Source organism: Stegostoma tigrinum, chromosome 9, assembly GCF_030684315.1.
Source record: "Stegostoma tigrinum isolate sSteTig4 chromosome 9, sSteTig4.hap1, whole genome shotgun sequence".
Classification (NCBI taxonomy): domain Eukaryota; kingdom Metazoa; phylum Chordata; class Chondrichthyes; order Orectolobiformes; family Stegostomatidae; genus Stegostoma; species Stegostoma tigrinum.
The window spans coordinates 76,155,889-76,182,546 of record NC_081362.1 but is presented as its reverse complement, the minus strand read 5'-3'; the positions used below and the strand labels follow the sequence as shown (position 1 = coordinate 76,182,546).

The 26,658-nt window shown below is 40.5% G+C and overlaps 1 protein-coding gene across 2 annotated transcripts in view; it reads right to left on the bottom strand.

The window, feature by feature from the left end:
- Positions 1-26,658, bottom strand: part of rgs7b (regulator of G protein signaling 7b) — a 405,937-nt gene that overhangs the window by 186,619 nt on the left and 192,660 nt on the right. For both annotated transcript variants that reach the window (XM_048536139.2, XM_048536137.2), the window contains exon 3: positions 8,647-8,743. In XM_048536139.2, coding sequence (XP_048392096.1) covers positions 8,647-8,743 — 97 coding nt within the window. The remainder of the gene's footprint in view (positions 1-8,646; positions 8,744-26,658) is intronic.

The window sequence follows — 26,658 nt, the reverse complement described above, 5'->3', positions numbered from 1 at the left end:
ACTTGCTTCTCTGAACATTTTCTGTATACAGCTTCCTATTTAATCACTACAGTCTACAAATACTAGAAACACAGAAGGGTTACAGTGGAGAAGAAGGCTACTTGGTCCATCATATCTGCACTGGTTTGTTAAATGAACCTCGTGTCAATCTTTAGCTTTTTTTCCCTACACCCTTGCAAATTATTTTTATGCAAATAATCATCCTATGCCCACTTGAATGCCTCAGTTGAACCCGCCTCCATCACAATTCCAGGAGTGCATTCCATACTCCAAGTGACTATGAGTGAAGAACATTTCCTCACTACATCCTAACCTTGCATTCTGTGCTCTTCCTCAGTTTTAACCTGTCTTTCTACTACCTATTCATTCTGAAATCATGTCTTTCAAATACTGGCTGGCAGCTGGCAAGGGCTTTACTGAGGTCTTCCCTAAATGTATACCGGAATGTTGAACACCCAGTCAGCCAGGCCTCCATAATTGCTAGTATCTTATACCTTTAAACTGAACTGCTTCTAGCTGTTTTGGTATGTGCATTTCTAGCTGTTTTGGTATGAGCATTACAAGCCACTTTGGTATGAGCATTTCTAGCCGCTTTGGTATGAGCATTTCTAGCTGTTTTAGTATGAGCATTTCTAGCTGTTTTGGTATGTGCATTTCTAGCTGTTTTGGTCTGAGCATTTCTAGCTGTTTTGGTATGTGCATTTCTAGCTGTTTTGGTATGTGCATTTCTAGCTGTTTTGGTATGAGCATTTCTAGCTGTTTTGGTATGTGCATTTCTAGCTGCTTTGGTATGAGCATTTCTAGCTGCTTTGGTATGTGCATTTCTAGCTGTTTTGGTATGTGCATTTCTAGCTGTTTTGGTCTGAGCATTTCTAGCTGTTTTGGTATGTGCATTTCTAGCTGTTTTGGTATGTGCATTTCTAGCTGTTTTGGTATGAGCATTTCTAGCTGTTTTGGTATGTGCATTTCTAGCTGCTTTGGTATGTGCATTTCTAGCTGCTTTGGTATGTGCATTTCTAGCTGCTTTGCTATGTGCATTTGTACTAAATTCTAATCAGGGTGCCATTGACACACTGCTTTTAAACCATAATGATATAGTTCTCACACTAATTGACAGTTTTTTAAACAATATTCTTGATGTTATGCTTATAGTATACTGTTTGGTATGCCTTTGTATTTTATCACTTCAATTTTGTTTTTAACAATTATTTTCTTATTATTTACCATAATCATTCCTAATTGTGTAATGTTTATCACTTTGTATGCTCTGACTATTGCTTTATCTCTCTGCTTCCAACCTTTAAGTTAATACTACTTCGAATGGGACAAATTGTTGTGAAATTGTGCTCCAGCCACAAATGATTAATTAATGTGCATTTCATGCTGTAGTGGTGGTGTCTCTACCTCTGGGGCAGCAGATCTGGGTTCGAGTCCCACCTGCTCCAGTGGTGTCTAATAACATCTCTGAACAGGTCGATTAGTAAATATCTTCATAGAGTTACCTGCTAGAAAATATTTACCATAACAGTTTGAGGACTACTGCTGTGGGAGCCTTAAAATCTACTTAAACCATCTGAATGGTTATGATCTCAATCCATTATTCATTATCTAATATATTGCACAAACAGGAATGCAGCACTCTTTCAATGCTGCACTGCAGTGTCTAATTTATGTAAGCAGTTTTTGCATTGAACACTAGTCTTTGAACTCATGCCACCAATTAGCTGATGATATATTCAACTTGCCTCCCTCAGACTCTTACATTATTGTTGTCATCTCTCATTTTAATTTCCCATTAGGTTTCCAATATTCAGGGTACTCTTAAAGACACAAATTAGAAATGCGAGGGCTGTACTGAAATGCCTGGTGCTTGTAAAATAGAGGAAAACTGAAAAGAGAGACGCACTTGTTTATAAGAGTCCCTTCATCAAAGAAATCACAGCGGGGAATTAAGGTAGGAAAGCAATTTTACAGTGAAACAGTGAATTATAAATAACGGTTCATGTATGAATTTCACAACTGTGGCTGCAGCATTTGAGACCCATTAGTTCTGATACTGAGACCCTGCTGGTCACATCTAAAATTAATTTCAGTGACTCTCAGCTAGATCTACCGCCTCCATACTTGAAGATGAGAATCAACAGAAAGGCAAATAAACCACTTCTTGAGCTGTAAAATCAAACTGTACAACATATGAAGTCAAAGTTAAAATGGTAGTGAAGTACAAAATAGACAGACAAGCGTGGAAGGAATAATGGGATAACAGATTTCTGTTATTATACAAGATACTTCCTTATGTGGCAGCATCTGGCTCATATCAAGGTCATAAAACTCTCCCTAATTTCTGAGTGCCTGGTTACTGGAACAATATTCAGTATCCGATGCGTCACATGGAAACAAACAGTCAGATTGTAGCTGAAGTCCAACACTTGTCGTTGTTTGAGAGAACTGTCTTCTTGTCAACCACACCAACATTTAGAAGCTGCAGGCTAGGTGCATGCTGGAGCTGTATCACAATACCTTCATGAAGCTCTAAAGCTGACAGCTATACATCTGGGATACATCACATAAGCTTAAGGCTGAGGCTATTCATATAAAGACAGGAATCCAACTGGAAATATTGTTATCGGTACTTTGAGCATAGAATTGTGACCGAAAAGACCTTCCGAATATATTTGGAGAATTTTCACTACTTCATTCCTTCTTTACTTCACTCGGTCAGTTTTATCCTCAGAGATTTATTGTCTTCCTGCACACAGGATTTATGAGTAGCTAGTCTCCTTGCACTAGGTTTTTATATTCCTTGTATGTTCAATTCTGACTTCCTGCTATTTTATGAATGAGCTTTCAGGCCATCCAATGCAGAAGCAATATCTGTAAAAGGATGCAATACTGGAAGTGTGATACTTAGAAAAAGAACAATGGGCTGATTTTTACCAAAAATTGGTGATGTGTCAATTTTGGGAGTTTCATGGAAGTGAGCACAAGAACGGGTCTCACCTAAATCTTCACTGTACACCTCATAATGTATCCAGCATGTTTCCATGTCGCCATCCTGGAACTATCTTGCACTCACCACTGCGGAAGTACTCACCAACTCTGGGAATTTCTGGGATTTCTGCCATTGGTACCATTCACAACTGTGCACCAGTTACTGTCAGCCCGAAAAAGCCCTTCACTGGACACATAATGGGATGAAAATGAAAGGCCTCTGTGGACACACAGGAGAGATAGCTGACAGTTTGTTGGAAATGGAAGGTCACACTGGTATCCATATTGCCACTTTACATCTCCATCGATTAGCATAGTCTCTGCAGCTACAAGAACCAAGCCACACAGGCTGCCTGTCTTCAGCGCTGGACCAAGTTTCAAACTCTGTCCAAGAAAGTGTTTCTCTTTCCCTAATGCTTAGTGTAGCATAACATTCTGTCATGGTTCAGGACTGACTCTGGCTCATTCTGTGGACTGTAAGAATATGAAGCCCCTGATCCTGAGTGCCCCAAGCAACTGGCTGACTGTGACATAGCCCCTGGGCTGATATCAGATGATGCTTTTGAAGTGCTGTGCCAGTACTCGCTAACTCATAACAATCCCTCTTGACATAATGGAGGGCTATTCCCCATAGATTTTCAGACGTCATAATTTGGTTGAAGGACGCTCAGTACTTTTGCTGCATAAGCTGCTGGCATAAGTTTATGTGGCAATGAAATAGCACAGTGCTGCATAGTGACATGTCCATCCATTTGACTGATCACTGCTTGAAAAAAATGATGAGCTGCATGGCATTATCCATCTGTGCTAAAAGTAAAGGTGCATAGGAGGTAGAGGAGTGACCTTATAGAGGTGTATAAAATCATGGCTGGCATAGATAAGGTGAATAGCAAAGATTTTTTTCTCCAGGGCGAGGGAATTCAAAACTGGACAGCATATTTTTTAAGATGAGAGGAAAAAGATTTAAAAGTAACTCAAGGGGCAACTTTTGCACACAGTGGGTGGTTTGACTGTGAAATGAGCTGCCTGAGGAAGTGGTAGATGCAGGTACAGTTAAAATATTTAAAACAAAATAAATTTAAAATCAGGTACATGAATAGGAAAGGTTTAGAGGGATACAGACTTCATTTCTCAATTTCACCATACTTTCCAACAGAGATACCTACAATATCCTTCAGCAATGGTGAATAGACACCACATGATAGCACAGCCATTCCATCAGGTTGCTGACAATTGGAAGTAGACTGATGGGTAGCATTTGGCTGGCTTCTTTGGACAGGAAATACCTGGCCAATCTTACACATTTCTGGGCAAATACCAATGACATAGTTGCATTGGAATAACTTAGCTAGATTTGGCTAGCTTTAGTGTCACAAGACCTCAGCACTACACAAGCATAATGTTGAGGCTCATAACATTTGCTGCATACAATGCACTCAGCTGCTGGTTGCTATCACATGGAATGAAATAATTAGCTGAAAACTGCTTTGTGTTGAAGTGGAGTCATCAGGAACATAGAAACATAGATTCAGGAACAAGAGGACTATAGAACAAGAATGGCCAATTGGCCCTTCAAAACTGCACTACAAATCGATAAGATTATTACACATCTGATTATGGTTTCAACTCCATTCTCCTGTCAGTCCCCCACCCCACCTGCCAAATTTCAATCCAACCCAGCCTTGTACAAGTTCAATGACCTGGATTTTTGGAGAAGAGAATTCTACAAGCCAACTGTCTCAGAGAAAACAAAATGCTTCTCATCTCCTTCTTAACAGGGAGCCCTCTTACTTTTAAACGGTGTCCCCTAGATAGAGTTGAGGCGTTCAGTTGGCTGCATGGCCAGTTTGTGATACAGAATGATGCCAGCAGCATGAGTTCAACTTCTGCACATGAAGGACTCTTTTTCTCAATTTACCCCCTCGCCTGAGGTGTGGCGACCCTCAGGTTAAACCACGAGAGTGCCGTGCTATGGTCCGGTAAGACTGTAGCAATTTTACCTTAGTTAGCATCAACTGGAAACATCTTCTGGTATCCAACCAATCAGGCCACCTCAGGATCTTGAATATTTCATTGAGATCAAGTCTTGTTCTTCTCAACACCAATGGGTACAGGACGAACCTGTTCATCTTTCCCTTGTAAAACAAGGCCTGCATTCCAGGAATGAGTCAATTGAACTTTGAAGTTAAAGATGGATAATTCACTTTTTCTCTTACACACTATATGTGGCTATTGAAAGTCATTTGGTAAAACAGTCTGCAGTCAGGGCAGAAGATATGGACAGTACAGTTGCCTACCTTGCTGAAAGGTGAGTCTGCATGCAGATGGGTCACATGAGGATTTCAAGAGGGTGGTTTTGAGGAGGAAACAGGTGAATGAATAGTGATAATAATAGGTTATTTATCGTAGGGGTTTTAGCACGGGTGATGCCACTGACCATCATACTGACATGGGAGGGCTCCCTTTTGTTTGGAGGTGGCCACTGCCTGACACTTATTTCATTTGAATGCTTATACGCTAGTTGCCACTCACAGCTCAAATCTGGATCTTGTACAGGTCTTGCTGCACATGAGTGATGGCTATTTCAATACCCGAAGAATTGTGTTTGGAGCTGAACACTGCACAATCAACAGCAAAAGGCCTCACTTCTGACCAATTTGTTTTGTTTCTTTCCTGGTAATGCCATAATCTGGGGTCTACTCTGAGACCTTGCTCCCATAGCAGTAATTTGACGAAGTTAGTGACACAATATAGTGGGGCTTTCATTACCATTGGCAGAAGAACTGTATCAGTGCTGTTAGTAGCAAGAAGCCAATATAAGTCTTTTCCCTGTAAACTTACTCTTCACAGGAATTCAGTTTGGAAATTGGATATATAAGTCAATTCATTTTAAATTGTTCAACTGTAAACATAACAACAGACAACACAACAAAAGCTACATATCGGAACGAAATTTTTTCCTTGTAAAACCTTTTAGTATCTCCATACGTCATGAAAGAGTACCATTTAAAATTGAATTTCCTTCACTTTCTTTCTAAAGCCTCTGAGCTGAAAGTAAACACCAATGTACAAAGAGATAGTGAACAATATTGAATGTGGAACTATAAATAATGTACAATAGATCCCATCCAACTGAGTGAAGTTTTATGTTACCAATCGTATTGCAAGTGACTGCCTGTATATATAATAGTATTGTGATGCTGATTTATTTATGCTAACAACTTTAAGCTATTAGAAATTATATGTTTGAAATGCTATATCCACAGAAAACTTTAATTTAACCGCTCCTTGTGAAGTGAGACTCTTAATAACTTGGCAAAAATTACAGACCTCAAATACCATTAAGTTTACTGCATTATTCTACCCAATTGTTACAGTTACAAATATACATTTTGTTTAATTGAACAGTCACACAAAATATCAACGGTTGATTCAATTTGGAGTTGATTTCTTGTCCGTAAATACCACTGTCGTGGTGACTTTCCGGCCTACTGCAGCAGCCTCTCGGCATGGGAATCACCAGTGCAGTGTGGAGTCCGGACCAGCATAGTCTGCTGTTCTGAACTTTAAATTCTGTAACCCTGGACATTTTATTTCTGTACTGCTTAAATCTTGTAACTAAAGAAGCTGTGCCAAGGTACCTTTGTATCCAAGTTGCCACTGTAATTGGTGACGTATAAATGTTTCAATATACTCATTGAGTATCTGTGACAGAAAAGACTATTCTATTCTATCCTATCCTATCCTATCCTATTCTATCTACCACAATGTCTGAATAATCAGTTGAGGGTGCACGTGAGAATGCTCTCTGCGGGTATTTAAGGGAAAGTTTGCATTATTATTAAAGTGATGTATGCTGTAAATAATGTATCGCAGTGATGTGCATAACCCCTGCATTGTACTTCTATCATTTAGTGTATGTTTTAACATTAATTATGTGGACCACTTGATTATCCAGAATATTTGATCAACACTTCACTCCTGGTCCTGTGGGTGCCGGACATTAAAAAGTTTGCTATGTATAACTAAGATTTGAATTTCCACGGTTACCTCCCAATCTCCTGGCCTAACTTCAGTTGACTTGGAGAGATTTTAATGTTTGGTCAAAACCAGGTGACTGGTTTGCATCTTTTCCAATTTACATTTCCAACTTCAGTAGAAAGGAAGATGAAGAGGGTTATGTGATGGGTCATATATTGACAATGATCCAACTTCCCTATTCGATAACAATTTAATTTGATGCCAAAAATCTATAGAAACATTACACACAGTCATTTATGCCAGGTACCCCTGTTCAATGACTTCTCCAATCAAAATGATACCAGGAGCTCCAGCAAACCTTGTGTAAATTCAATTTAGCTCTATTTCACATCACCAATATGTCAATAAAACAAACTGTTTTTTTAAAAAAGTCCATTTAAAACAACATTTCCATTTCCCCTTGAATTTTATTGTTGTTTTCTTTTGTATAACAACAATCTACATTTGCATAGTGCCTTTTATATAATTAAACATGTCAAGATACTTTGCAGGAACACTGTAAAGCAAAATCTGACACCATATCAAATAAAAAAAGTTAAGTCAGATGACCAAATATTTGCTCAGAGAGGTGGATTTTAAGGAATGTTTTACAGGAAGAAAAATGAAATGGAGAATTTTGGGGAGGGAATCCTGGAATGTGGAGCCTAACATTTTCATCAGTGGTGTGATCCTTTGATCTTTTACTCATAAATTCTGTGTCCGATACCACCTCCCTCACCATCAACTGAAGAAAGAGTGAGGCTCTGAAAGCTTGTGTTTTCAGATTAACTTGTTGGATTGTAACCTGGTGTTGTGTGACTTCTAAGCTGCTGGAGGCCCAGCCACAAATGGTGGAGCAGTTATATTGGAAATGATAAAGAGATCAGTGTAACTTAGAGGAGATTACAGAGATATGGAGTGGCAAGGCCATAGAGAGATTGAAATGAAAAGTAAGAAATTTAAAGTGATGACTTTGTCTGACAGGGAACCAATGTAGGTTAGCATGCACAGGGATTAAGAGAAAGTAGGATCTTGTACGCAAAGCATAGATTTCTGGCAGTTCTATTTGGAATACAGAAAAATTAGAATGATCCTTCCGTCAACTCCTGGTTTGTGTCTTCTAACTTCTTCTGTTATTCTTGTATGATTCAAGGTAGTTTCACAGTGGATAAAATGAGAGAGTTGCAAGGGCAGAGGGCAATGCAGAAAGCATGGTGAGTGCCCTCAAAGAGTGCGGGCTCATGCAAAGCTTCTGCAAGCTCAGATAGAAGGAAGCCAGAGGCACCCCACCAGGCTTCAGACCTCCACAATGAACTTAACTTGGTTATTTAGACATGACACTCTGCCTAACTCCACAGTGAAACACTTTGACCAGCTTCTACTTGTCCGAGAAATAACAAAAAGACTGGACTTTGAAATAAAGTATGTGTTCCTTGTGTCAGTGCAAAAGATATTTTTTAAAGAACAAACAGTCAGCTTTATTAATGCATTTGTTACGTAAAATGTGGCTAACTGGAATTTCCACAACGTTCTCCTGATTCCCAACATTTTCTCTCCAGTAGATTTCATTAACTTCTTCACAACTGACATAAAACTGGCTATAACCTTTCATACCACTTAAAATTAGTATCTTACCAGAAAACACACTGGGAATCTTTGACAAAAAGCTTTTGACTGTGCGGATAGGAATCCCATTTTTCTCCTCTTGCATTCGTGCTATAACATCTTCCATCTGAAACAAGGTGAGAGAAAATGTTTAATGTTATTTTTATACTCCATACCTTTAAATTTGCTTTCTCAGAAAGGAGAATGAACTCTGCAATTCCTTCCTTTGTATCGTAATGAAAGATGGAATGTTTTGTTATTCTTTAGTTTGGGGTAAAGCCATGTTACTTTTATAAAGTTTAATTTTCTTTTTACATTAAAGGATTCCATTTTCTAAGGAAGCTTCAACACAAGTCATGGTTTTGTAAAGAAGGTAATCACTTGTACACTGGGAAATAAAATTAACATTAAAATTAGATAACGTCTTCTGTTCCCAGATGATTTTGAATTGCTTTAATAATATTTTTAAAAACCTTTCGAGTCCACAAATGTACCTCATTTTGAAATACAAAGTTCCACCTCAGACTATATATTTTTGAATAAACATTCATTCTTTTACTCAGGCAGATCGAAGCTCTTTATTGTCAGTATGAACATTGATTGCAATGTAACCATCTGTCCTTCACATTCAACAGCATTACCAGTGCAGAATCCCCCACCATCAATGTACTACGGGTTACCAGTGGCCAGAAACATAACTGGACCACCAAACAAATACTGTAATTATACGAGCTAGACAGAGGTAAATAATTTTTGGCAAGCTCTCCCCAAAACCTGTCCATCATATTCATGATAAAGGTCAGCAGTGTGATGGAGTATTCATCACATGCCTGGAATGGTGAAGTACCTACAACACTTAACATTTTCTATGTTTCTAGGTTTTGATCTGGTGATGAGAAATAGGGCAAACAGCCTCATAAAACAATCTCATACACCATCGTGCTCTGTGATGAGCACTGCTCATGCAACATGGCGAGCAACAATGTAGCTTTTGTTCAGCTGGCTGATGCCACATGTGGGCAGCTTAGGATGTCTGAGGATTCTTCAGACACAGCTTTAAGAATGCTACTCATATTAATAGAGAGCTGCAGGAAGTGCTGAAGTTTCAAGAACCTTACAAGAGAAACTCTTGAGTCATGATTCAACAAAGTAGAATCTACAGTTGATGATAAAAGAACTCAGAGCTGATAACAGATGCATTGCTGCAGGGCAGTTAGGACCTCCCTGAATCTGAAGTATTAGTCTTTCCATCACAATTACAGATTGCATTGGATACCAATGACTTGTAGGAACAGTTCAGAGTCAGGATTCAGCCAAGCAGTGATTGGACAAGGAGGCTTTCAGAGGTGGACCAAATAACACTTTGGACATCTTGGAGAAGACAATCCTTAGAATATGAAATGACTTCTACAACAGATTCGAAATCAGAAACAAAGCAAGTTAATATACTTCTATAAACAATTAGAAATGTAGCTAATGATGTTCTCACTTGCTAAGTTGTAAAAGAAGCAACAGATATTTTTGAAGAAGTATTGAAAGCCTTTAACAATTGTTTTATCCTCCGAACAAATAAGATTCTAAAAAGAGCAAGATTTAGCAGAAGAGTTCTGAATCCAGGGGAATGATGGATAATTTCACTAATGATCTTTACAGATTAGTAGAACAACACAACCATAATGACTTAAAGACAGAAATCATGAGGATAGAATTGCTATTGGATTGGATTTATTATAATCAAAATAAAATTTGCAAATTTAGAGACAGTCATACAGATAGTAAGAGAAGCTGAACAGCAGCAGCACAAAGAGAAAAAGATCAATCCTATCACAGGAGATCAGCAGTATCCAATCAGTTCTTAATGTAGAAAACCACAAAAGACACATAAGAACATAGAACTAGGTGCAAGAGTAGGCAACTCAGCCCCATAAGTCTGCTGCATCATTTGATACAATCATGGCTAATCTCATCTCAGCCTCAACTCCATGCTCCTGTTCATTCCCCATAACTGTTCAACCCATTGCTAATTAAAAATGATTTAGGCCTAAACTGCTCAATGTCTCTTCATAAGACATGTGAAAAACCAATACAGTGAGAAGGATCACAAACCAAAGGGTCTAGGCCCAAAACATCAGCTTTTGTGCTCCTAAGATGCTGCTTGGCCTGCTGTGTTCATCCAGCTCCACACTTTGTTATCCCCTTCTATCCCCAATCACCATATCTGTCTTGACTACACCCTACTAAGACCTAATGATTTCTCACTACCAAAGTATGCTGCTGACCAGGCCTGAATATCCTCCAAACCTGACTTGACTAATCCCTGACAAGACTATCCTCTTCAATATAATCTAACTGTCCCAGCTCACTAAGGTTACAGACAAAAAGGCTGCAGATGCTGGAATCCAAGGCAGACAAAACAGGAGACTGTGAGAACTCAGCTAGCCAGGTAGCATCTGGAGGAAAGGAGCATTCAACGTTTCAGGTATAACCCTTCTTCAGGATTCTTTGGGTGCTACATGCCAACGTTTCCCTGGATCTGAACTGAAAAGGGAGTTCACTCCCTCAGTGTCCAGCTAGCATGTGACTATACATGAAGTCAACACCCTGACAGCAGTCAAGTTGCTTTCATTCTACCACAGTCCATTCCATTTGAATTTGGGCTACCACATTAAACCAAAGGGTTGCTCCTGAGTATCAAGGCTATCTGCTGACCATTGCTGACTCTGGTAAGTAACGTGCCTATGGTAAGTATTTAATATGACACCCAAAATGAGACAGAGCAAATCATTCATGTGTGGAACAACTGGTGCCTGGATTTCTTTGGAAGAGCACCAGGTGGAAAATGTACCAAGACTCAGGGAGTTGAGTGCTCCACAATTTTGCCATCAAAAGGATCAACCAATAACAGTGGTTATAGCAGCTGTAATTCCCAGTAACTACACAGACAACAGCTAAAGGTCAAGAATATAAGAAGAAGGATGAGGTAAAGAACACATGGAGGAGGAAGAAGAGTGGAAGCAAGCCTGACAGCTGTTTTCTGGCTGTTCCTCGAGGAAAAACTCATCCAAGCTCAGCACTAGTGTTCCTAAGCCCAATTCCGCATTTATAAACAGCTGTCTCTCTGATGTAGCATCTGCATGGGTATAATGCATAAATATTAAATAATACTAAATGAAGAATTTAGACCATCAGTTAAAAAAAATTAGCTTTGTGCATTCCTTAATGCTTGTCTTCCACGTTCTCTTCCCAGTCCTTGTGCTCTGATGCTATGCTACCCCAGTTCCTGTGTGTTGGTTAGTGGAAAGCTGATGACCTTTCTTGCAGGAGGACTTCACTCCGCTCTGAATTGGGAAGGCCTGAACTTGAAATGCATCATTTTACATTGCAAAGCAGCTATCTTGGATGGGCGACTGACAGGAAACAGCATAGCACTGGTGTAGTCCCAATGACTGCAGGATGAATACTGTCATTCTGAGATTGTTTCCTGAGAGAAGACAAAAGGCTTCTGCTCCAAGTTTATATACAAGGGCAGCCTGGTTTTCTGTTGGATTATATTTGGTGGACTTTTGAGAGAACACGTCACCTCCTTTGGACACTGTAATCCACAGCCAGAAGGAGTCTGAATGGGGCATCTAAAACTAGAAGGCTTGTTATCAGAATGAGGAACAAGTCATTTATGTTTGAGATGAAGTGGAATTTCTTCAATTAGATTATTGTGAATCTTTGGAATTCCCTATCACCAGAGGGGATCTCATAGCTCAGTTGTTAAGAGAGAAATCTGTAGATATTAATGGCAAATACAGAGATAATGCAAAAAAATAATGATGTGGTACATAAACCTCCTTGGGATAGAATGAAGGTGCAGCGCAAGGGGCTGAATGGTCTATTCCTATGTACCTATGGCAACAGATGGAGCACGAATGATAACTGTTTTCAGCTTGTGCTACAATAGAAATTGTGATAACAGCATCAGATGTAGCAGATTCTGGCGTGAACAAGTTGGTCACCCCATCCATGTTGGAAAGGATGGACTGGGATTCCAAAGCCCTGTTTTAAGTTGGTGCTCAACTCCTCCATGCTCTATGGTAAACTGCTGCAGCCTTTTCATTAGGTATCTCCAGCTGTAGTCTTTTATAGGCTGTCCCTTCAAAGTTTTTCACTGAGTCCTATTCAGCAAATTCTGCAAATGGCTTTACAATTCAGTGATCTGGCATCAATGCTATCCTTGTTTCTTCATCCACTGTCTTTGGGCACTCAAACTCCAGGAAAGATAATGGTAACGTCATTGGATTAGTGATCCAGGCACCTGCTGTGTTCGTCCAGCTCCACACCTGTTATCTCGGATTCTCCAGCATCTGCAGTTCCTATTAGGTCTGGAGAGAAAGCAGAGATAACATTTCAAGTCCAGTGACTCTTCATCAGAACAGTCACCAGACTGGAAACATTAACTGTTATCTCTCTACAGTTGCTGCCAGACCTGCTGAGTTTGTCCAGCAATTACTGTTTTTTGTTTCACAGCTCCATCATCCATGCTTCTTTGTTTTATTCTATCCTCTGACATGCTGCATCAATAGCTGAGTTCACAGAGGTAAGTGTGAATTCTAATTAAAGTGTTGTCTTTTCATCATTCTTGTAGTTCTTCCACTGCCTTGGCAGGATGCACCTTTGGGATGCCTTAAAGGAACAATGTACAAAAGTAAGGTTAGATTGTAGAGAAGGGGAAGTAAGAAATCCTGGTTTACACCACTGTACTTTTCGATGAGCAGATAAAGTCGAATGAAAAGGAATTGCAATGTGAGTTGGAAGTTAAGGATTTAGATACCAGCCCCACTGCTGGCTACATCCTCAGTTATGGGCATCCATATAATGGCTACATTTCCTTTAGCAGGGTTAGGACTTACAAGTGTGTCTGCTCCCCTTCAGTTGTGCACTATGTTATTCTGCAAAAAGGGGTGACGTGTCAATGAGTATTGGCTGATGTTGGCCATTGCTAATATTTGGCAGTTTTTGTGAGAATTGAGAAGTGTACATGAAGCTTGCAATCCCTAAACATGTGAGCAGGGGATAAAGAAATGAGTGAAAAGTATGAGTTAATTGATGGAGATTGTTCGTAGATGAGTAATGGATTGTGGTGCAGTGGCTGATTCTCGTGGATGTCTTTGAAAATGGAATAATTAACCTTGAGCACTCATTAAGTCATTGAGCTTTTAGCAGCATTGCATCCACATTCCTGGGGCTTGACTGCCAGCATTCACTGCTCAAGCAATCAGCTCCCACTACATTTTGAAGATGTATCTAGAGAGTCTTCTGCCACTCCACCCCACCCCTCCCACCATCTGCTGATGAATACACTACATCTCTCCTGTTTTGCACCTCCTCATCCAAGTGCAGCCCTCAAAATCTGTTTGCTCGCATGTTGTATCATTCTTCACTTTTTCCCAGCTCAGGTCACTTCCTGTAAGAATGCCAATGCTTACTTCAGTCACAATGTTCCTTACCATTAGAAAAAAAGTACGGGTTGGCTTTTAAGTGATGCTAGCAAGTTGTGATTTGGACTCTTGTCTGATATGTCCAGCCTATGGATACCCTGGTTAGTAGTGTCTAAATGTAGCAATTATTCAAATAACTGGGTTGTGGTGGCGGTGGGTCCAATAGAATTGGTGTGCTGCCAATGTTGCCAACACAATTAATAATTATTCTGTTTTCTGAGGCTAATTTAGTTCCCATGAGTATGACATTCATATTCTAGCATGACTTCTCCTCCAATTCCTATGATGGTTCTTATATCCAAATTTTGCATATCTTCTGGCATTTTGTAACCAACTGTAATTCAGCCTTGTCCACATCAAACTAATCCCCAGGGAGGTTGACAGATGTCAAATTTAAAGGAATTGTACCCTCTTCAAAGGTACCCTACATGCAGCTTTCACTAACACCTAAGAATTCCTTGATATTCTCCCAACTGGTTCTCAGAACAACTGAATAAACCTCAAGCTGAGATGGAAAAGTGGCTCCTGATTTTCAGCTGATGGTACTGTTCATTTGCGTGAATTCAGCCGCACATACAAAGCCATTGATTTGAGAACTGAAACTTTTTTATTTAAGAATTATGCCAAGCAGGTGTCAGTCCTGCAATTCCAAAGTACCAATGAGATCATAACTGTCCCACGGGCAGTGAGGCAATTGTCAGAACTGATGGGAAAACTGAAACTAAGTATTTCAGATAAACACTTTGTTAAGTGGCTTCAGGCGGGAATGGTCTTCAGAACGCATTTTTAGTTATAAAAGGCCATGTCTTCTTTCAGTCTTAGCTTGTTGACATCTTATACACTCGGCTCCTCAACCTGGCCTGTGGCGTAACCATTTCTGCTCACGCCTCAAACTCCAGGATAAACTATCTGTTCCAGTCCTGAAGACATCACTGGAGCTGGATCTGCGTACTTAAAGTGCACCCTGCTGGCTCGCAGCAGGTGTCAGACAGTCAGCCGGATCAGCGCTAGCTTCTGCCAAGAGCAGCGAATTAAAATTGATTCAAAGGTGTCAGAAAGAAGTCCACCTGAGGCTGCCTGATTTCCTGGCATCAGAATTGTCAACTGAGACAGTCTGTTGAATTGTTGCATTATATTCAGAATCAATGCAGTATCTGTAGGGAGAGCCCAGTGTGACAAAGATCATGTAAAAATTGAAAATTTGTGAACATGCAAACAACAGAATGCCACTCGGCCCATTGAACCCACCTTGCTATTCAGCAAAATCATTGGAGATCCGATTTTAACCTCATCTTTACTTTCCCGTATACATCCAATAATCTTTCATTCCCTTGGTAATCAAGAATCTAACCACCACTGTCTTAAAAATATTGAAACGTTCTGTATCAACTGCTTTTTCAGGAAGGAAACTTTGAAGATTCACAACTCTCTGACGCAAAAGAAATGTTTCCTCATCTCTGTCTTATACTGGTGACTCCTTACTTTTAAACAATGACTCTTGGTTCTCGGTGGAAGAATGGTGCCTGGCCTAGAAACTGAGAGAGCTAACTAAGCTTCAGGCCGACTCAATGTTTAGCCACAGGGCTTAATAAATTAAGTATGCAGCCTCTTGTAAGGTAGCAGCCCTTGGTAGAGAGTTGGACAGCAATGAGGAAGGATAACATTGACCAAAATAAGAAAGCAAATGATCAGGAAGGAAAGAAGTGACCAAGTCAGGGTAATAAGTGACAGGGAAGTGACAATGAGGTGATATGGTTAAGAAATAACTAGGGGGTGATGTTGCTGTCAGGATATTGTGATAACATTGGATTGATAAAGGGGCAAAATTGAAGAATGCAGCAAATTTTTTTTATTCTCTCGTGGAACATAGGGTATTGCTGGCTGCCCAACATTTATTGCCCATCTCTACTTGCCCTTGAGAAGGTAGTATTGAGCTGCCTTCTTGAATTGCTGCTGTTCGCATGCTATAGGTTGGCCCGTAATGCCATTCAGGAGGGGGTTCCAGGACTTTGCCCTAGCGTCAGTGAAGGGACAGCAATATGTTTCCAAGTCAGGATGGTTAATGGCTTGGAGGGCAATGTACAGGTGGTGGTGCTCTCAAATATCTGCTGCTCTTGTCTTCTCTTGGAAGTGGTCAAGGGTTTGGAAGATGCTGTCTAAGGATTTTTGCTGTATTTCACAGTGCATGTTGAAGATAATACACACTGCTATGAAGTGTCGATGTGGAGGGAGTGGATATTTGTGTATGTGGTGCCAAACAAGTGGGCTGCTTTGTCTTGAATGGTGTCAAGCTTCTTGAGTGTTGTTGGTGCTGCTCCATCCAGGCAAGTGGGGAATATTCCATCATGCTCCTGACTTTGGCCCTGTAGATGATGGACAGGCTTTGGTGAGTGAGGAGTTGAGTTAGTCGTCACAGTATTCTGAGCCTCTAACCGGCTCTTATGGTCATTGTGTTTATGTTTTTGGTCAATGGTAACACCAAGGACATTGATAGTGGGGGTTTCAGTGATGGTAACACCATTGAATGTTAAGGGGAGGTAGTTAAATCGTCTGTTGGTGATGGTCATTGTCTGGCAATTGTGTGGTAAGAATGTTGCTTGCAGCTTGTCAACTCAAGCCTGGATATTGTCCAAATTTTGTTTCACTTGAATATGGAATGTTTCAGTCATGAATGGTGCTGAACATTGTGCAATCACCGGTGAACATCCACACTTCTGACCTTATGATGGAGGGAAGGTCATTGATGAAGCAGCTGAAGATGGTTAGGCCTAGGACAGTGCCCTGAGAAATTCTTGCAGAGATGTCCTGGAGCTGAGTTGACTAAGCTCCAACAACCACAACCATCTTCCAGGTATGACTCCAACCACTGATTTCATTTTTGCAAGGGCTCCTTGATGCTGCACTCTGTTGAATAAGGTCTCAATGTCAAGGTTGTTAGTCCCACCTCACCTTGAGAATTCAGCTCTTTTGTCTATGTAACGATGTCCGGAACTGAATAGCCCTGGGAAAAACCCAAACTGAGATTCATTAATTAGGTCATTGCTGAGCAAGTGTTGGTTTATAATTCTGTTGATGACAGCTTCCATCATTTTACTGATGATCGAGAGTAGACTGACGGGGTTGTAATTGGCCAGGGTGGATTTGTCCTGCTTTCTGCGTACATGCTGGGCAATTTTTCACATGGCAGGTAGATACTAGTATTGTAACTCTAAGGGAATGGCACAGCTAAGGGACCAGCAAATTCCAGAGCACAAGTCTTCAGTACTACTGCTGGAATGTTTTGGGGTCCAACGTTTATGTAGAATTCAGCGCCTGCAACCATTTCTGAACACCATGGCGAGTGACTCAAATTGGCTGATGACTAGCATCTATAATGCTGGGGAGCTCTGGAGGAGGCCAAGATTGATCTGCCACTTGGCACTTCTGGCTGCAGATTGCTATGAATGCTTCAGCCTCATCTTTTGCTCTGGTATTCAGGGCTCTTCCGACATTGAGAATGGGGATATTTTTCGAGCCTTCTCCAGTGACTGTTTTCTGGACCTTTCATTCGAACACAGAAAATGTGGTAAAGTGGGAGATTTTTGACACCTCTGGATGAACCTTTTTTGAGTTAAAATGTTAGTTTTGTCATATTCTATTGAGCCACAATGTAAGAAGCACACAACCACAAAAGCTTTGATTTCAAAGCAAAGCACTGATAGCATGCTGTGACCCTGCAAATGATTCGACTATCACCTTCTCACATTTACTTCTTTGCCATTCATGCTGCATGCTTTGCACAACAGGATTAACATCTCAATTATTTACACTTGCATTTCCTCTACAAACCTAGAATCGGTCTGTTGGTAACCAGCAAGCTCATTTTTGATTTTTATCTCTGCTGTGTGGCTGATAACCCAAAGTGGATTGACAGATTGACAAAATGGCAGACAGAAAGAATACATAAAACCAAACAGGACAAGTAGGGCAAAATACAGCGACATGAAAATATTGTTTAAAAGACCAGGTACAACTGAAATCCTTAAGTCTACACTGTGCAAATGTTGCCTGCATTTTCAGTTGTCTACATTTAAATGAGAGGGATTATTTCATTTGATATAAATAGCGCTACAAATTTTGCAATAAAGCCAGAGAGATGCAAGTAATTTAATCTTTTCAGTTTATGTAAATAAAATTTAAGTTTCTCCCTTGTCAGAATATGCTGGATTAGTTTGCTTGCTATTATCACTGGATTCCAGATCGAGCATGAATTACCACTATCAGTAACTGTGCCTAAAAATAAACTTGCAGGCACACATTTTCTTTTAAAATATTATCCGAAATAAATAGCACTGATGTGTTCAGAATTTCAAAAGTAGTATAGTTTGATATGTGCAGAGGCACACATTCTAATCCCAGTTAAAACTCTCAAAATTCCTTTGTTGGGAGTCGAAAGCTAGATGATAAATATGAAACAATCACTAATAAACCCTTTAAAGAACTTAGAAGAAACTAATTCACTCAGAAATATTAGAATATATAACTTACATGGAGTAATTGAAGTGAATAATGAGGCTATGTTTAAAGCAAATTTACATGAACACATAAAGAAGAAAAGCATTGAAGACTATGCTGATAGGATTAGATGCAAAAGGGTGGACAATCATCTATGTGGAGCATTAAGAGCATCTAGGCTGGTAAATTCTGTGTAACTATCAAATTTACCTTTTTAAAATACTTCTGTATTCTGTTTCAATCCTGGTTAATTACAGAGAGTTCAATATTCTAATTGGCCTTTCTGAATAATCATGTACCCAATTTTAGACTGTCCTATCACTGTGCATACCACATTTCCATTAGCAAAGGATTTTACAATGTTTGCCCTCCTGCTCACATCTTTTGGAGGCATGACACATTTGCCACTCTCCAATGCTCTGGAATAATTTCCTTTGACATTAAATATATAGTTAGCATTTCTTCCCTCGATTCACTGAATTGTTCAAATGTCAGGAACTAAGTCCCAGAGTTTGAACAACTTAAACACTACCTCTCCTTGGATTATTTTATATTTATCGTCAGTAGTTTTCAACTCCCCACAGGGAGGGATTTAGAGAGATCTAACTGGGATTAGGCTGTCTGCCTCTGCATATTTCAAACTATATTATTTATGAAATTTTGAATATTATCAGTTCTAATTATTTCAGATATTATGTTAAAAGAAAATATGAGCCTACAAGTTTTTTTAGGCACAATTACTGATAGTGGTACTTAACGGTCAATCTGGAATCCATACTTGCTCCACTCCTACCCCCACAAATTACACAGTCCTAATGTTCACTTATTCCACCAAACTTAGAATTTGGTTTAGCTCATGTGAATGGATAGCTAATGCAGAGTGACACTAATAGTGTGGGTTTAATTCTTGCACAGGCTGAGGTTACCATGAAGAATCTTCCTTCTTGAACTCTCCCCTCACCTGAGGCAATTGTGATCTCAGGTTGAACCATCACCAGTTGTCTCTCTCACTAATGATCTGGTGAGCTATGGTGACTTTACTCCATGAAAACTGAAACAAACCTTTGGTTCAAATTGTCCATCCTGGCCAGATACCCTAAATTAATCAAGTCCCATTTGCAAGCATTTAGCCCATATCCCTCTAAATCTTTCCTATTCATATATCTATCCAGGTGTCTTTTAAATGTTGTTACTGTGCCAGGCTCCACCACTTCCTCTGGCAGTTCATTCCATAAACACACGACCTTTAGGTCCCTTTTATACACTTCCCCTCTCACCTTAAACCTACACCCTCTAGTTTTGGATTCCCCTACCCTGGCAAAAAGACCTTGGTTATTCACCCTATCTATGCCCCTCATGATTTTATAAACCTCTGTAAGGTCATCCCTCAGCCTCCTACGCTCCAGGGAAAATAGCCCCAGCCTATTCAGCCTCTCCCTATAGCTCAAAATCTCTAGCCCTGACCACTTCCTTGTAATTGTTTCTGAACACTTTAAAGTTTTACAACATCTTTCCCAAAGCAGGGAGATCAGAACTGAATGCAGTATTCCAAAAGTGGTCTATTCGATGTCCTATACAGCCACAACATGACCTCCCAACTCTTACACTGACTGAACTGAACATTAAACTGGCACAATGGCTCAGTGGTTAGCAGTGATGCCTCACACAGCCAGGGACCCAGGTTCAATTCCAGCTTCGTGAGACTGTCTGTGTGATGTTTGCATGTTCTCCCTTGGTCTGCGTGATTTTAGCTGCGTGCTCTGGTTTCTCCTACGGTCCAAAGATGTGTAGGTTAGGTGGATTGGCCATGGGGGTTACAGGGATAGGGTGAGTCTGGGTGTGATGCCCGCAGGGGTGGTGTGGACTTGTTCGGCTCAATGGCCTGTTTTCACACTGTAAGGACAGTATCACTAAGGCAAGCACACCAAGTGTCTTCTCTACCCTGTCTACCTGCAACTCCACCTCAAGGAACAATGAACCTGCACTACAAGTTCTCTTTATCTGGCAAATCCCCAGGATTCTATCATTAAGCTCTTCATCTCTTAGTTGTCCCATCTCTATTCTTACCAACATCTCAGTATTCCTTTTATAACTATCCTGCATTCTTTGCAGCCGTATTAGCCTCCTCTTTGGGTAGGTCTTTGCTTGATCAATCTTCACAAACCGGGAATCATACAATTTTTGGTAAGCACCAAAAAATGGCGTTCTGGAGATTGGAAATGAACCAGGACAATTTGAGGCCTCGAAGGTGGATTATGGAATCAACTGTTTCCAAAGCTAATTCACCGCTGGAGAAAATCAACTGTTTGATGTTAAAATGCATCAATATCACAGTTGCACCACTAAAGAACAAGAAACTGATACTTGCCCAATAACCTAAAAAAGTCTGACATTACAAAATGTTTTATAAAGGAGTACTTCTGATGTAAAAAAAAGGCATAATTTCAGTTTAAATTGATCAAAAGACATCTTCCTACATCGCTGTTCAGATCATGCCTGATGTTGATAGAGGAGGAATTGAGATGTGATGCAGAATAAATTGATAAATAAGGAGTTCCAATCGAGGACAGTGACAGAGTAGCAGGGCTGCATGCGGGGTCTTGGCCGGGTCCCATCCACCTCCATCTGCTTTATTTCTTCTTTTCCTCTTTCTTTTTACCTTCTGCTCTTTTTTGTTTAAATAATTTATTTTTTTCATTTTCCTTTTCTTTGGACCCTTTTGCAACGGGTTAGTCAGTGAAATTGAAGTGGCAGTTAGAGAGGTCCATGAGTGGAATGATGGCTCCTCCCGGCAGTCACTGGTGGATGCAGCTCCCTCACAGTGACTGGTCGCAGTGGCGGCAGCAGCAGGAGGGACAAACTCCCGTGTCCGGCCCTGGCAGCAAAGCCCCTCCAGCGATCAGAGGTGGGGGCAGTGGTCTTTTCAAGACGGCAGTGCAAGCAAAGCATCATCTCAGAGGAGGGTGGCTGGAGCAGGATTCTTGGCAAGATTGAAGCGGAGTCAGGGACTCCTGGCATTGGCAATGCGATGGCTGCAGCGGTGGCAATATGGTTTGCCCGGAGTCAGCAATCCTGGCATCACCAAAGGGCTGCCTGTTCGCGGGGCGAGCTTGGGTTCAGCATGGGACCCAACATAGGCGTTGGCAAGCCAGGCGCAGAAGTGAAGAGATAGTGCCTACAGAATGGAGACTCTTATGTTAGAGGATCTGGCGCAGGGTGGTGGCATAAGGTTCATCGGTGAGCTGGCTCAGAGCTCAGGACTCTCCTTCAATTATATCTATCATCCTTCTTGGTCTTAGTCTTTTCAAAATGGTGCAAGATTGTGGTGACAGTCGAAGCTTTTCAGCACATTTTATTGTATCAATCACTGTAAAATGCAAGTGACAATAAATAAATCATCCATTCAGTAGATAAAAAGAACTGAGCAGGTTGGCACAGATCTCTTTTAAGAGAAATTGCCCAAATTTTCCTTCATACATGAAAGAGCCCAGGTTGATTTGTATGCATTGTTGAAGGAAAAGTGTTGCAATGGGACAATATTAATACATGCAGACAAATGTGTAAATGGCTATATTAAAGTGTTCGTACTGGATAATAATTTCAAGTTATGGATTTACAGTTGAAATGTGTGCTGTTGTGATAACGTATCAACTAACCATCTTCCTGAGGTTCAAGTTTAAATGTTGAATTAATTCATGTAAAAGCCTTGAAGATAAGTGCCTCAATTAATTTCCAAGTCTCCCTTTATGCTGTATTCCTTTGGTAAAGTCAGGCATACAAACAGTCCCTTACACATCTTTGGGTATTTCTGATGTCCTCATTTTCAAGATACAAGAATTAAAAATGATGAGTTTGAATGCAGCTGTCTCAGCGAGATTCAAATTTTCAAGTATTTTTTTCTCCAAGCAAGAAATGCTACAATAATCCAGAATTAAAAATGAATTTAAACTAAATTTTATCATTTTAATAGCTTATTAATCATAGCAATAATCATAGCACAAGATGGTTAAATGACTTGGGAAATTTTGAACTTGTCACTCGTGCCCTGAAATTGACTCTCAGTCTAACCATGTCACTGAATAGGAGACAAAATGAAGAGGGAGAAATGAGGCCATAGGCAGGTGACAAAGGAAATGGTTGCCATCAAATTAAGTGTGAGTCTGCCAGATGTGGCTCAGTCTGTAAGGAAAAGAAACCTTTGTATGACTGCAGTGAAAAAGCCGTTCTAAGCAAACTGATCCTTTAAAGGGCTGGCACAGAACAGAACAGAACAGCCCATCTTATCCACGCCAACTCAAAGACATCCAGAGCCCCTTTCCAATTCCATGTTTTGAACTTGTTACTTGTGCCTTGAAATTGACTCTCAGTCTAATCCTAGAGGAATTCATGTCACTGCATAGGAGGCAAAACTGAAAGAGAAATGAGGCCATAGGCTGGTGAATGAAGCTCATAGCCCTGCAGCTCACAGCACTTAAGGTGTACATGTTTGTTTAAAGAGGGTTTAGGGTTTCTAGCTCCATCACCAACTCAGGCAGCAATTTCCAGATACTCACCAGTCTCTGTGTAAAATGTTTCTCCTCTCACTCCCTCTAATTCTTCTGCCACTTAGCTTGAATCTGAGACCCCTGGTTTTCCAACTATCCGCCAGGGGAAACAGGTTCCTCCTGTCTTCTATCCCTTACAATTTTGTATCCCTGAATCACGCCATCCCTCTGCCTTCTCTCTTCCAAAGGGAACAATCCTAAACTCTCCCAACTCTCCTCATAGCTGCAATTCATCAACATTCTAGTAAATCTTCACTACACTCTCTCCAGAGTAATTAGGTCCTTCCTGCAATACAGTGACCAGAACTGCACACTGTACATGAGTTGTGTACCAGCCCAGTTCGTCCCCTCCCCCCACTGCACCACACAACCAGCCCAGCTCTTCTCCTCCACCCACTGCATCCCAAAACCAGTCCAACCTGTCTCCGCCTCCCTAACCTGTTCTTCCTCTCACCCATCCCTTCCTCCCACCCCAAGCCGCACCCCCATCTCCTACCTACTAACCTCATCCCACCTCCTTGACCTGTCCGTCTTCCCTGGACTGACCTATCCCCTCCCTACCTCCCCACCTATACTCTCTCCACCTATCTTCTTTTCTCTCCATCTTCGGTCCGCCTCCCCCTCTCTCCCTATTTATTCCAGAACCCTCACCCCATCCCTCTCTCTGATGAAGGGTCTAGGCCCGAAACGTCAGCTTTTGTGTTCCTGAGATGCTGCTTGGCCTGCTGTGTTCATCCAGCCTCACATTTTATTATCTTGGATTCTCCAGCATCTGCAGTTCCCATTGTCTATGAGTTGTGGCCTCACTGGTGTCTTATACAGTTTCATTCCTACTTTTATATTCTATACCTCTGCCAATGAAGGAGGCCATTCTATATGCCTTCTTTACAACCTTAGCTACCTGTACTGCTACCTTTAGGGACCTACCGCAGATACAACAGGAAAGACAACCTGTTTCTTGGCTATAACTATCCTGTAATTTTGAGGTACAGCTCTCACGTCTGAGTCACAACATATAGGTTTGAGTGTCACTTCAGGCTTGAGCACAAATATGAAACCCTAAAATTCTGCTACTGTACTGTGGTGTGTTACATTGTCAAGGGGTGCCTGCTTTCAGATAAGATGGTAAAATGAGACTCCACTTTTCTCCCAGGTGAAATGTGAAACGTGAAACATCAGTTTGAAGAAGACCAGGGGAGACATTCCTGACCAATATTTATTGCTCAAGCTATATCACAAAAACAGATAGTTTGATTGGATCATATTGCTATTTGTGGAGGTTTTCTTTAGGCAAATCAGCTGCTGTCTTTGCTACGTTACAAAAGTGGCTACATTTCAAAAACGATTTCATTGGCTGTATAAAGTGATATGTAATTGCAAGTCTTTTCGCGTATTGGAGAGTGGGATCAGCAAGTTCACTATTGGCATAGGAACAGTCCAGGAAAGCAGAGAGCCCACGGTAATCGATCAGCTGAGTGAACCTCCTGTTGCAAGGATCTTTGTTGCAGTCAGTTTCTACTGAAGCAGCAGAGACTGCTCAGGCCCAACTGGTTACAATTACTTTGTACTCCAATGGTGATATCAAGAAGCAATTTCGACAATGGAATTTGTAGCCAGTCTGCAGCCCCTCTGAGTCAAGCACCCTTTCTGTGACTAATTTCAGGCAAGTTAAGATAGCTTGGGTGGGTGGGGAGATGCAAAAGGAAGTTTTGGGGACAGGGGTTAAAGCATTGGATCGGTGTCTCAGACTGAAAATCTTACTGGTTCATCACTCAAAACAAAACTTACTCTGTCATTAGTGGAATTCAACAAAAAGGTGATTTTTAAAGTTTTATTTTCTGACATCTTAACCGGCACAGAGGGGTAATATTTACATTTATGTATTAATTACTAGAAAGTCTTTTCGTAATGTTGCATCAGACAGTTGGCTAAAGCTGGGAGGTTTGGGGGAAAAAGAGTTACAGAAAGGCCTGAAGAAATTCTACTGTGAGGTCACCAACAAATTGAAGATCTCTGCAATTTTAATATATTCCCTAATAACCAGTGTTTTTTTTCTGGTAGCTGGTTTCTAAATCATCATTTTGGACAAAATTGTATTTCAGCAGTGCTGCAAAATTACTATGTTAGCCTCAGTGCAAACAAAATATTCCCTCCCAAATGACTCTATCCAATTGACTTCACTTATCAGCTGTCTTTGGAATTCCTACCCTATACTTCCCGATATTTTTCTACGTTCTAAAATAAAACTTAAGATTACATGTCTCACTCCCTCTTGGGTCAACTACTTTGTGAAGTGCATTGTTAAATTTTCATATGATGTGCAATATTTATGCAAGCTGTGGACTGTTAATTGAAGTGTCATCATAGGCACTGTAGCTTTAAAACTATTCCTGTCTCCTGTATTGCTGATAAATGCAGAGATTCAGCTAATGTTAATTGCATCACACATACTGTGGCATTAATGAGCAGAATGGCACCATGCAGCTGTTAAAACCATTAAAGCTGCATGACTCTCTCCCTCTTTAATTTCAGGAGCATGCCGTAAAATAATGAGCTCCCAAAGGGAGGACAAGCACAACAGTGTTGTATTTGTGGATTGATTGATCAGGCATGTGCCAGTTAAATTGAAGAAAGCATAAGTTTATATGAGAAAGCTAATTGAAAAGGAGGTATTATGTTTGACGTGTCAGGTGTTCATGCACTTCAGGTAGTTTCCCTAAGGCAGTCACTGCAAAGCTTGTCCTGCACCATTTTCAGCTCTGACTTATTTTGTCTTGTAGCCAGGGAGTAACTGTAGCCAACCATTTTGATTCAAAATTTAAATTGTTTTAAGTGAGCACATTAATGAGCAGAAATATTCTGTGTAGAATAATGGTGTACTAATGGTGGTGGGAACAGAAAACGATAAGCAAACTACTCGGCACTTAAGACCATACTTTAGCAAGACAGGACTTTTGCGTAAACTTCCCTGTAAGAGTGTTGAAGCTTTGGAATTAAAACAGTTGTCTTCATACTCACTGAGGTCACATTCAGCTGACCTTGCCAGATTTGATGAGCGCAACCTAATTAATTAGGCATCACAAGCTCACAGCCTGTATTGGTTCAGTCAGCATGAGCTTCCTGGCAACTCTTAAAGGTTACAACTGCTATTTAAATGGACAATTTAATTCTTCCTGGATGCAGACTTTGTAATGGCTTGGTAAGGATGCAGAGTAGCTTCCTTTGATAATGCTTTGGTAGCCTGCCAACGAGGGACTCCATCCAAAACCTTTGGGATGAGGTAACACAATACAATACTGTGTTCACAAAAAAAATGAGACCAGAGTGAAAAACAAAACATTTGCCATGTTAAGTTTAGCAAATGTTTCCCTGTACCTGGTAAAATGGGCAAATAATGCATGCCTTAAATAATTTCCTTCCACTCCATCAAACTAAAAATTGAATCCCCATTAAAACATGTCTTTCCACATTCCACACGAATGCCCACTGCTTATTACTGGTAGTTACATTGAGCATCT